Source organism: Cinclus cinclus, chromosome 2 (assembly GCF_963662255.1).
Source record: "Cinclus cinclus chromosome 2, bCinCin1.1, whole genome shotgun sequence".
In the NCBI taxonomy this organism is placed as follows: domain Eukaryota; kingdom Metazoa; phylum Chordata; class Aves; order Passeriformes; family Cinclidae; genus Cinclus; species Cinclus cinclus.
Genome location: NC_085047.1, coordinates 30,985,734 through 30,998,835, shown reverse-complemented (window position 1 = coordinate 30,998,835; position 13,102 = coordinate 30,985,734). Strand labels below are relative to the sequence as shown.

At 41.1% G+C, this 13,102-nt stretch overlaps 1 gene segment (V, D, J or C); it reads left to right on the top strand.

Annotated features, from left to right (window-relative positions):
- Positions 1-3,001: 3,001 nt before the first annotated feature.
- On the top strand, positions 3,002-10,993 carry LOC134057850 (M1-specific T cell receptor beta chain-like). The segment is given in 5 exon segments: positions 3,002-3,074; positions 7,183-7,518; positions 7,899-7,916; positions 9,029-9,135; positions 10,717-10,993. Coding segments are annotated over 5 exon segments (561 nt in total).
- Positions 10,994-13,102: the final 2,109 nt, after the last annotated feature.

Below are 13,102 nucleotides of genomic sequence, written 5' to 3'. Positions count from 1 at the left end.
TGGTGAAAATCCAAAAGTAACAGTTCTCAGCAGGTGGAAATCATGAGAAGGTTGTACAAATGGGCACATTTCAGGGTGTGTGACAAAGATAATCAAAGAGAGATGGCTTTGGATTCAGATGATGGGCTCTTTTCCCAATATGTGTCATTATTCATGCTCTATGAAGTTAGAATAGACTGGAACACAGCAGAATTGAATATTAAAACATAATTCTAGCTCAGTCTGAAACACGTTAGTATGAATATAATTTATTAGGACATTTGATGAATATGGCTGCATTTATCAGGGCTGTCAGAAAAAACCCAGATCAATCTTGTCCTCATATACAGAGACTTTCTGAGTGGTCATGGCAGAACCTGCTTAAAGTGAACAAAGGACAAACTTAGGCATAGGCGTTTTGGAGCAGGCAAGCTACGTAAGAAAAGAATTTGGCAAATGATAGACACTTCCCTTTTGATTCCTCAATAAGAAGATTGTTCCCACACTGAATTCATAACTCTCAGTCACTGGAAATTGAGACCAAGCACAGCAATCCAATCCTGTTCTTTTCCAAGTTTTCCAGCTTTCCAATTGTAAGTAATGTAATTCTCATGCACACGCACTCCCACTATTACACAGGTGATTGTGCAAAGAGAGCACTTTAAAAGAGAGACAGATACATATCTGGGCTCATATAATATCTGCCTTTTTTTTTCCCCTTTTGGATTGAAGTGTGTTAAAGGGAAAACTTTTGTCCAACAAGCTCTTTTTCAAGAGTGATTTGGACAGAGGATGTTTGTGATGGGGCTGATGTTTAGGTCCAAGGATATAAGCAGAATTCTGCTCTGCACACATTTGTTGTCACTCATTTGAGCCATACAGGAGATGACATTGAACAAAGTGATGTCTTCAGGGTGATATTTATGCAAGTCTATTTTATTACAATTACACTGTATCTCTTAAAATTTTCAAGAGAACCAGCTAGTGAGAAGGAAGAAGAAAGTTTAGGAAAAAAAGAAGTGAAATTTCAAGGGAAATACTGCATAAGAGAATCAATGAAGTATGATTAAATTATGTTGACCTTTTAAAGAAAAAAGTAAAAAGTAAAAATAGGTAGAGTAGAAAATAAGAAAATAAAGACCAAGAAAACAAACCAAGAATGAAAACAAAGACACAATAGAGAAATAGGGTAAAAAGGGCATAAGGACAAAAAAAAAAAGCCGTAGTAAGCCAATTACTCTCATTGCAAACCAGTTACTGTAGGCCTGAAGTTTTTGTCAACCTGGGGGCAGAAGAGAGAAAGAGTAGGAGAAAAGCAGCATGGGCACTGCCATGATGCTACCAAGTAAAAAATTACTGTGTTTAAAGTCAACCAATAAAACAAACAAACAAACAAAAAAAAGTGTTACCTTTTTAGGTATAAGAAAAAAATCCTGAGATTATAAATTGAGGGATAATGGGCACACTGAGAGGTAATTGGACTATCCCATAGAAACAGCAATGGCAAAGGAAGGATGTGGTCTGTGGTTTTGTCATGGTTTAGCCCCAGCCAGGATCAAGCCCCACACAGCTGCTTGCTCATCCCCCAGCAGCAGGACTGGAGAGAGAATAGGAAAAGCACAAGTGAAAAACTCGTGTCTTGAGATAAAGACAGTTTAAGAGGTAAAGCAAAAGCTGTGCACACAAGCAAAGCATGACAAGGAATTCATTCACCACTTCCCATAGGTGGGCAGGTGTTCAGTCATTCCCAGGATGGCAGGGCCCCATCACACGTAACAGTGACTAGGGAAGACAAACACCATCACTCCAAATATCTCTCTCTTCCTTCTTCTTCCCCCTTCTCGCCCCTTTCACATACTGAGCATGATGCCATAGGATATGGACTATCCCTTGGACCAGTTGGAATCAGCTGCCCTCCCGTCCCTCCTCCCAGGTTCCCATGCATCACCAGCCTCCTTGCTGGCACAGTGGTATGAGAAGCAGAAAAGCCCTTGAATGCTGGGTAAGCACTAAAGCAATAACAAAACCATTCCTATCTTGCCAACAGTATTTCTATCTTGTCTTAGTAGCCTCTGTGAAGGAAATTAGTCCAAACCAGCACAGGTACTCATGGCAACCCTTCCTGGTTGACAAAAATGAGGAGGTAGAATCATGCGTGGTATTGTTTTTGTAGGAGATTGTATCATCGTGGCTCAACAGTGGGGGGGGGCCACGATGATACATTCCCCAGGAAGCCTTTACAAAAACCCATATGTGCATGAGCCTTGTGGCAGAGTGTGTTAAGGCAGCTGCAGAGAATTCTGCAGCAGAGCAGATGTGCTCTGCCTTGCTTTCTCTTGACAGTCCTTGTATGCTGGGACTTACTTTCAGCATCTGAGAACTGAGCCTGGCCTCTGTGGGAAGCCAGCTAGGAAATTCTGAGATATTGAAATTAATTTTCAGCAACCAAACTGGCTGCAGGTGCACCTAAAGCCTATCAGCTATGCAAAGCTGGAATTACTAATTTTTCCTGATGCACCAATGCCTGCAATAGGTGACAAAATGGTTCTTTCTGAATTTGATACGAGTGTAAGCAAAAGAATTCTGACGTGTAGCAGGTGTCTCTCAGAGGCACTACATGGAATGTGTTGGGATTCTCTCTCTTAAAAAATAATCCTCCAATATCTGCTGACTGCCTCATGTCTGTGAGAACAAGGCTTGCCTCTAATCTTTCTCTCCAGTCTCATTGCAGTTCTTCCTAAGGGCTATGAAGGGTTTGTCTGGGACCAGTCAACAGATTCTTCTGTGCTCTCCTTGTGTGGATTATTTTAACCTGTTAGAAAATTGAACGGGATCCTGTAAGACTGTTGAAGACAGCTGTGTTTCCATAGAAGTGAAAACAAAGGGATTTGTTTTAATTTGCTGCCACAGGTGAACCACCTCAAGTAGAGAATGAGTGATAATTGGTATTCCAAAAACACTAGTGTTTTCTAAAGCTTGTGCTTGTTGTAAGCCAGCTGCAGTGCATCCCTTCTCTTAGCTTATGATACGTCACTTTGTCACTGTGAACAGTGCTGATATGCGTTTCGGCAGTGGAACAAAACTTACAGTAATGGGTAAGAAAATTGTTTTTCCTCTTTTAATTCACTTCAAATGCTATGTGTTCTCTTCAGAGAGTTTCATAGTTACTCTCCCTTGCATTATTTAACTGGTGTTCTCCTGGTGTGCTAGTAACCCTGTCTACTTCAGAAAATAGACTAAGTTTAATAGTCTAGGTAGGGACACACCTTTCATTTTGAAGAACTGAATGAATGCATTTTCAGTAAAGAAAAAGCGGTCCCTAGAACTAATTGGGATAAGAAATTAATTTAAAAATGTGTGCATGACATAGAAAACCATTGTCCAAATGAATCAAAACATGCAAAAAATTCCCCAAAAGTGTAACTAGAATCTATAATGCTGGCTCTGCTGGGACTACAGATGATTAAGGACAAGTCAGTTAAAAAAAAAAGTCTGTCTATCTGTCTGGAACGAACTGATTTACACTTTGAAGGGATCTAGAAAACAAAATCAAGATGACACAAATTTAAATTACCCTGGATCGTCCCAGGGTAAATTGAAGAATGTGTCATCTCAGATTACTGGGGAAAACAAGTCTGCTAGCATTTTTAATTTATAAAAAAGAAGGCAAAAATGAATACTCAGTTATATAATAAACAATACTAATAACATCTCTCTGCAGCTTTTTAAGTCCTTGTTGTTATAGAAAGTAGCTCTCCACAGCACAGCCAGTTTCTTTGCACTGAACAGGCTCACCAGGATGGTGATACAAAGATCATTAAGGACAACAGTCTTAACTATTTCAGGTGCTAAACAGCCACTGAAAACCACAGAAAATAAAATATGAGTAAAATATGATTCATTTCAAATAGAAGGAGATCTTAAGGAATATCCACGTATGGGAAATATTTTCTAATATTCTAATATGACAGCTAGATAAATAGATAAATATCCTCTAAAGAGATGGTGGAAGCTCCAACAACTGATTGAGCCTGAAGCTAAAGGGCTCTGGATGGGGTATTTCTGATGTTGATCTCAGCTCTTTAGACACAGATTTGGTGGTATTCCCTTACACACTTTTTTTTTTTCTGGGGACCTAAGTACTTGGTGTTTCTTCTTTTGCTGGTACCACATGAGGGGAGGGCTAGTCCACAGGCTTGGCTCAGAGGTCTGGGAGTAGAGGAGAGGTTTTTCTGCAGCTGTAAAACGGTGTGAATAATAATCGACTGAACTTTGGAAGTGGGACAAAACTTACGGTCATAGGTAAGTAAGAAGTCAGATCTCTGTGATACTGGTTTAGGGGACAAGAACATTCTTAATTAAAAGCTTAATAATGATAATTTTTAATGCAGCCATGAGAAAAGGATTAATGGTTTATGGGTTGCTTATTAAAACGAGATGTGACAATATGGAAGTGTAGGATTTACAGGCACAACACTGAGGTCCTTGTGTCTGCAGCCTTTGTCTTTCATTTCTGGGAACTTCATGAAGGAAGAAGGGAATAAATAATTTTGTTTTCATCCATTCGCCAAGGAAAATATTGTAGAGGTTGGGAATGAGAAATGCTTCTCTGGTCTGCAGGATTTTGCCCTTCATCTATGTAATGATCCAAAGCAATGTTTTGGAGATAGTGTCTGGATTCTCTCGTGTGCTGAATCATGGAGAAAGACTAATTTTGCTGGCACTTTGCTTGCCTCTCCATCAATGGTTGGAAGGCTGTCTAAAGTTGTTTTGGAATGCTGGGTTCTGCTAACAGTCATTCTCCCAGCTTCTACTGCTCAGCTAGAAATGTATTATTTTTCTGTCAGCATATCTTTTTCCTCTAGTCTTTTTCTTTTTCCCCATTTTCTTTCTCGGTTCTCTCCCATCCCAGAAAAGGATTTAATACCATTAATATCAGGCTATATTGGAATCACAGGGCAAAGTTTTTCCACCTCTTACTTCCCCATCTGCTAGGAAACTGTAGAAACACTCACTGGTGCCTGCTCCTTTAAACAGAACTATTTTAAGGATCTATATGGCTGGCGGGGAGAGCATAATGACACTGGGGTTACAGCCTGACTTTGTACAGCTGTGCAAACCAGCAGCTTAATTTTGGAGTCGGCACTGTGCTCAGAGTTATAGGTAAGGAGCTATTCTTAACCCAAGTGCTCAGTGTGGAGGGCACTTGAAAATTTCCCTTGAGTTAATGATTTGTAGCATATATACAGGTGATTTAAAACTGAGAGTAGGAGTGAAATATAACAAGAAATTATGAAACTGATCTTGCCATGATGGGAATGGAGGAACTGTGGTACCTTTTCTTTCAGGTGGGTGATATCTGTGTGACAGGGAATGCGTGAGTTTATGCATGGAAGTGATCAAATTTTGTGTAAGTGTCCACAATGGGCAGCGTGGAAGAACACAATGGGCTGCTGATTAGACTTTTTTTTTTCTAGTTCTGGCTTTTACCAATCCCTTTATTCCATTTCAAGCATGCTAATTTTCCTCTAGTTTCAGTAGTTCTATCATTTTTTCTTTCTATCTCCACTTTTCACCTACCTTCCTCTCTTTCTTCCTTTCTTCCTTTCTTCCTTTCTTCCTTTCTTCCTTTCTTCCTTTCTTCCTTTCTTCCTTTCTTCCTTTCTTCCTTTCTTCCTTTCTTCCTTTCTTCCTTTCTTCCTTTCTTCCTTTCTTCCTTTCTTCCTTTCTTTCTCTCTCTCTCTTTCTTCTATTAAATCTCTCCCTTTTCATTTGTCTTCCTATCTGTTTCCATCTCTCCACTCATTAGCCATTAAGGCTATTAGCCAAATAATTTGTCAGAGATTCTTCTAGGATAGGAAAAAAATCATAAGACCAAATGCTAGAAGGGAGACGTACTAACCATCAACCTCTCTTCATACCCACCAAAAGGAAAGCAGAGCAGTGTTAAATCCTCTAGGGAGTTATCTCTATTTAATACCCAAGTCATCTAAAGTCTGTGCAAGCTCATACAGAAGCAGCCCCGGGATCTTTGCAGAGCAAGCATTGGAGGTCACAATTAAGGCATCAATTGAATGCAAACACAAGGGCTGAGGAGACCAGACCTCTGAAAGATACTAATTTCTGCTAATTCGGCTACCTCTCTTCCTCTGCAAAGGAGAGAGTCACCAGGCAGCACATCTATAATTCCTAGTGCCTTCATACAACAAAAGCAACCTGGAGTAAAAATTTTCTCTTTGGCTCCATAGTTTACTCTGCATTTCTTTTCTCAGCAGCACTCTACCTCATGGGTTTCTCATGCTAGATGAGCAAAAAAGGCACTCTAATGTAATATATGGAAAACCCCCTGGCTTGTAGGGTCACTGCCTGGCTTCTGAGTAACTTCTCATGGCTGTCCTGTACAATCTTTAAACTGAAGTCTGCTCTCATTAATCTTACAAGTAGGTATCAAACATGAGAGGACAGGGAACGTTTTTTGATTTGTGATCATATAGAACCTTGCATCATTTTGGGAAGGCAGGGATCAGAACTTCTCATACCTACAATAACCTAAAAATTAAGTTACATAAAGACATGGCTAATGTTATTAAAAATGGATGTCAAGTTAAGACCCAAGGCAAAAGCTGTCCCTGGCATATTCAAGTTACCTGCCTCAAGTGTTTTTCACTTCAGACAGTGAGAAGGATCAGCTCCTTCCTTCCTTCCGGGTCATCTCGTAGATGGGGGGCCAAGTAGAGTATCCCATGACAGTATAATTCTGAACACAGGAATGACCACCACGTCTTAACTCCATTTCCAGGAATGTAACTCAGTTTGTTGAAGATATTTGTGCCTTAGAAGAGATCCCTCATCTGTTAATACAGTATTACAAAGGCAGGCCTTACAGCAAAACTGGGGACTTTTCTGCTTGCCTCTTTGCTCAGCCTCTTTTTAGCTTTCTGTTCTTCTGACAGAGGCAATGCAAGAAATTCATGTGCTCATGCACTCCTGTGGCCAGACCCTTCCTGTTTGTGCGTAACGAGTGAAAACAAAACCTTCCACTTTGCTGGTGTGTCATATCCACTAGACATTAATTGTCCGATAGGCAGCTGTTAGAACGCCAGGCTTTTTAGGAGTAACGCGGCACAAACTCGGGACCATTTTCAGGGGTTCCTGACTGAACAGAGGGATGGAGGCTCTGGAGCATGTTGCTTTGTCTTTCAGGGAAGAATGATGAAATCATACCTCCAGCTGTGGCCATCTTTTCCCCATCAAAGCAGGAGATCCAGCAGAAGAGCAAGGCCACGCTGGTGTGCCTGGCCTCTGGTTTCTACCCTGACCACCTGACTGTGGTCTGGAGGGTGAATGGCGTGAAAAGGACCGAAGGGGTGGGGACAGACGAGTCCTCCACACAGAATGGGAGCACCTACTCACTGACCAGCCGCCTGAGGATGCCAGCCTGGGAATGGTTCAACCCTTTGAATCGCTTTGAGTGTGTTGCCAATTTTTTTCAGAACGGAACAACGCAATCAATAAGCAAATTTATCCATGGTGATGCTGGTGAGTAAAAGACATCTCTCACCACGCTGTGTAAGATAGAAATCACAAATCCAAAGAGCATGTATTATGGTATAAACCACATCTACGTGTAGATTCCATTCAGGGTGTTCTTGTGGCACAACTACATACCTGAATATGTAGATATTAGCATATGTCTCTTCCCATTCCTGGGCCTTTGCACCTACATTACCACTATACATCTGGAGTTTCTTCAGGCTTTCCACTGCAAAATCTCTGTAGTAGAGTAACCTGTGCAGTGTGGTAAAACACCTAGTAGGGTCAAGTGAATGAGGCAGTGTTTTGTAAACTGAAACCTCTCCAATCGATATTCTATCTGTTTTGAAGAGAAACATGACTTTCAGTTCACTTTTGTCTTTCAGGTTGTGCGCTCACAGAAGGTACGTGTGGCTTCTCACGAAAAGAGAATTTTGCCTCTTCTCTCAGGCAATTATCAGTGTGTATTTTAATTCCAGCGTTACTGATGCTAAGTACAACGTGTGGGAGAGGTCTGCTGTATGAATAGCTTCTCCTTTCTCACCTAAGCGTTTTGTAGGTGACATTAAGAAACAAAAAAGGAGAGGAAGAAATGTTTTTGGAGGGTTGTTTGTGCATAGTGTATGTAGACTGCTTTGGAGGTTAGCTCTCCTATATGATTCCATTTTGAAAAGAGAAGAAATCATGATACCTTCCTGTAGACTGTGATTTGCTCTTCATCGTCTCCTCCAGTCCTAGAAACTGACTTCCATTGGGAATATTCTTGCTCAGCCAGGAAAGAAATGATCCTTACTTATCCAAGTGATTCTGACCTCAAGATTCAGGATATGTTATTCTGAGTATTTCTTAGTATCAAACTCAGAACACTTCTCTTGACAAGTCACCTTCCCTTCCCCACTGCTGTCATGTATGGAGGATATCTGTATAAAAAATTACATTTCCTTCCTCTTTGTATACATATTTGCACACTCCTGTTTTTCAACAACTTCTTTCATGCTTCGGGAATCTTAAGTCTGAACCAAGACAGAGCTGGTATCTCAATACTATGGCAACCCCTTAAGAGTGAAAACTCTACAGGAACAAAATTTTGAGAAGCCATGTTATTCTGGGCTTGTAAAACTTTCCTGATACATCAGCAGCACTCATAAGGCCACTGACAATTATGAGACAAAATAAAAAAGTTGTATTCTTGTGATTCAGCCTATTTTGTGTCCTTAAGAGGGAGCTCAGATGAACAGCTCACTTCATCAGTAAGTGTGGCAACTCAGTACTTTCCTAGCATAAAGCCAATCTCTGCCTTTCCTTGACTCGCTTTCACTTTCAGTGCTTGGAGTCCCTATCCTCTGTCCCATCCCCTGCACTCTTGTGTCAACAGAGCCACTCATTTGGCTCTAGGTCCTTTATGTCACTTAGCTAAAGATTTCAAGGGCTCTCATTTCATGAAAGCTCCATTAGAACCAGCATCTCGTGATGATGATGATGGTAATTGGATACACAAATGGTGTTTGACTTGCAGAGTCGTATTTGCGGTATGGAAATTCTCTGAAGCTCACTTACCTCATCCTGTGTGGCAAAGCCTTGGTCTACGCAGTTTTGGTGAGTGGTCTGGTGTGGACAGCCAAGGTAAGTCAGAGTGCCCTGGAAGGCTGGGCTTAGTCACTACTCAAGGATCAGTGGATGCAGGATAAACCTGTTCTCAGAGGTGTGGTTGTTCTGCGGGAGCTCTGCCAGGCTTTGTGCAGTCCGGCTTGAAAAATCACAAGTGGTGGCTTTTCTATTACTGTTTTCCCAGAACTCAAATACCATCAATGCTACCTAGCTGAGAAATTCCGACTCACAATCCTCTTTAAACACATGAAAAAGATGAGAATTAAGTACAAGTTGCCCAGAGAGTGAATAAGGGCAACATCAGATATATCATGCATTTGTGGAACCATTGTAAAGGAGTTTATGCCTGCAGTGAAAATAATAAGCGGGTTTTTTGAGGTGATGCAGGGGATAAATCTGATCAAACATTTACAAAGATTGACAAAGAACAGTGGGAACAATCTGAGAAAATGGGATAAATTGAACTAACTGCCAGGAAATGCTTTTTATTAGTAAATATTTCCTATGGCTGAAAGATACACCCAGTGAGAGCAGCGGAAGCCTCAGCACTTGTCCCTTTAAAAGCAGAACTGGGAGATGTGTTTGAAAAGTGACCTTGAAAAGTAGAGTTGAGGGCAAGGATCAAGGCAATCTCAATTCTATTTTTTTATCTTTTTGCGTGCGTATACTGGAGGGGTAGATTTGTCCTTTTTGGCATCATAATCATGGAGTCACTTGGACTGCTTAGGTTAGAAAGAACATTGAAGGATAATCTAGATCCATCCCCCCACTGAAATGGGCAGGGACACCTCTCACTAGACCAGGTTGCTCAAAGCCCCATGGAACCCGGCCTTAAACACTTCCAGGGGTGGGACATCCACCTCAGGCTTCTCTGGGAAACCTGTTCCACTGCCTCAGCACCCTCACCTGGACAAATTTCTTTGTTTAATCTGAAGCTACCCCGTATGAGTTTAAAAGCCGTGCCCTTTGTCCCGTCACTGCAGGCCTTGGTAAAACATCTCTGTTTTTCTTAGAAGTCCCGCAGTGCCATGTATTGAAAGCTCTCAGGCAGCCTCTCCAGAGGCTTCTCTGCTCCCCTGTGAAGATGGGTTGCTCCCTAAGCCTGTCTTCATAGCCTGAAGCCCTGTGACTATTTCTTGTGGCCTCCTCTTGACGTGCTCTCGCACACCCATGAGTTTCCTGTGCTGGCATCCAGGGCTGGACACAAAACTGCGGGTGGGATTGGTGGGGGTCGCATGGGCTCTCTCTCTAAGTCTGTCCACGTCCCTCTGGATGCCATCCCTTCCCTCAAGCACATCAATGGCCACTCAGCTTTGTGTCATCTGTCAATTTGCTGAGGCTACATTTGATCCCAGTATCTATCAATGACATACTGATGAAAGATGAAAAAATGCTTTTGCTCCCAATACAGACCCTTGAGGGAAACAATTTGTTACTGGCTACCACTTGAACATTCCACCACTGATGGTAACTCTTCGGGCAAGGTCATCCTGCCAATTCCTGTATTTGCTTCTGTCCTTTGGTGGTTGTTGTTGTCATCGTTGTCATTATTATTTTATCGTTCTTATTATTTTATTCCATTTTGTCTTCAATTAGACTGGTGTCAAGTTATCTAGAGAATAAATGAAGAGCCCTTGGCATCACATCAGCAGGAGCACAACTAATCCTCTGGCTTTCCACAGCAAAGTATCGGTGCTTTTAAGAACTCCTGAATACAATTTTTTAAATAATTGTCTCTTGCCATCCTGTTCTTCACTCTGTTGTAATCACTGCTGAGCTTTTCCTGTACTTCTGTATCAAAATGTATCATACTGTCTTGTAATATATGTTTAAAACTAGCACTTTCTTAATGCTCAGAAGCTGAGAGCTCATCTCCTCGATTTCGGAATAAAGTTTTCACTTCTTTTCTTCTGAAAAAGCATGATCTGTTGTTTTTAAATTTGGTCTTCTGTAGTAATAATGTCCTACCACACAACTTTCCGTGATGAATAGTGCCATAAGCAACTCTCATTAAAGATCATTCAGTGACAATCCCTGTAGGAATAACTTATCTCTTATGGGAACAGTAGAGACCCATCCAGTACTTACACTGTGTAGCAACAAGTGGAGCAAGGCTGCAGGCTTTGGAGGCTTGACCTCACCTGGGGCTGATTTTGAGCCAAAATAGATGCATAATTCAAAGGTGGTAGAGAAGGAAACAGCACTCCAGCCAGATGGGAAGTGACACTATCTGGGGAGAGGCCTGGGAGCTGCTTTTTTTTCCACTTTGTTCTTCTGTGGGATTATCATGGTGATGACACCAGACTCACTGTGGTAGTGAGGAAAAATGTGTTGAATAGATTAAAAGTCACCTGACACTCAATGTGTTTGTTTCCAAAGGATCCAATGACAAACTTGGGAGGAATCTGTCATATCTCTTTTAATGTCATTAAAGAAAAAAACTGTATCTTAGTGCTAGAGGATAGATGGGTATAATGATGTAAAATGGAGTTACTTTTTCTGCTCTGTGCATGTCACTCCTTTAATCTCCTCAAAACACTTCAGAACATGAGAAAATGATGTGTTCAGTGTGATATTTATGTAAGTACCCTTCTCTGCAATAACATTGTGTCTCCTTTAATTTTCAAGAGAACCAGATAGTAAGAATGAAGGGGAGGTCTTTAGACAAAAAAGAAAGAAAGAATTCTATGTGCACTAGACAATGTATGATAATGTTGTGACCTGTCAGAGAAAAGAGTAAAACGTAAAATTAGGAGGTGTAAGAGAACAAGACAATAAAGACCATGGACATCAAACTAAGAATGAAAATAGAGACACAATTTATGAGATAGGGAAGAAAGGATACGATTGAGAGATAGGAAAGAAAATCTAATCTGTGAAGGAGGAGCAAAGGGAGCCAGGGTGTGTTTCTATCAAACTGTGTTTTTGGGACCTTTTCTGTACACCATGAGCTATAAACCCATGGGATTAGTGAATGTGGAAAGTTTTTCTGGAGATGTTTCCTCCATTTTGCCTATGATTTTTATCTCACACCACAAATTATACCATTGGTATTTCAGTGGGAGCTCACACAGTATTAAATGAAGAATGGAGTCATACATTTTATGTGTTAATGTTTCTTGCATAGATGCAGCAAAAATGCAGACCAAAGTAGGGGAGCACTTTTGGAGCTTTGGAAGCAGAAGACCTGAGAATGTACTAGCAAGGCAGGAGTAGGTGGCTTAGAGCAGAGGCCCTAAAAGGAGTTTCTGTCTTCAACTCTATGTTGACATAGAGTCAACAGCAGAGGAAAACGTCTTTGAAGGCCTCAGCAGAAAATGGTGCCTCAGAATGAGAGCAGGTGATGTGCCAAAACGTGCTGGAAAATATCTCTTTAAGGGAACAGCAGTTAAATTTTAGCAAAACAGGATGTGGTTTGACATTTACTCAACAAACCATTTTGGTAATGCATCTGCCTCTCTTGCCACAACACCACCCCATGCTTCTCGGGACGAGGCACAGGATGTGGCTTTCTCCTTCACCATTTTACAGTTGGGCAGAAAAAGTGACACATAAACGGTCTCATGAAAGCTGTTGGGTTTTCTGCCTCAAGTTATCACACAATCTTCTTGTTACTCAAGTCTGCAGATGGGTCCTGCATGTGCAGCTGCTCTTTCTGTTGTGCCACATACCAAAAAAAAAAAAGAGAAAAGATTTGTGTTTTTGGGGGAGTTGCTGACCTGCTTTTACGAATTTAAAAAACTCTAATACTTTTTTTTTTTCTAGAGATCTCAAATCAACAAAGGAAGATAATAAAAATCATAGTCTTATAAAAAAATTGATGGGGGGGTGGGGGGGGGGGACTTCTGGAGGTGTCTCAATACAAATTCCTATTCAAAACAGGCCTAACTCCAGTGCTCCAACTCATGTTGCTCAGAGCTTTGTCCTGGTGATTTCTGAATATCTTCAAGACAGAGATTTGCCAAGATCTCCAAGAAACATG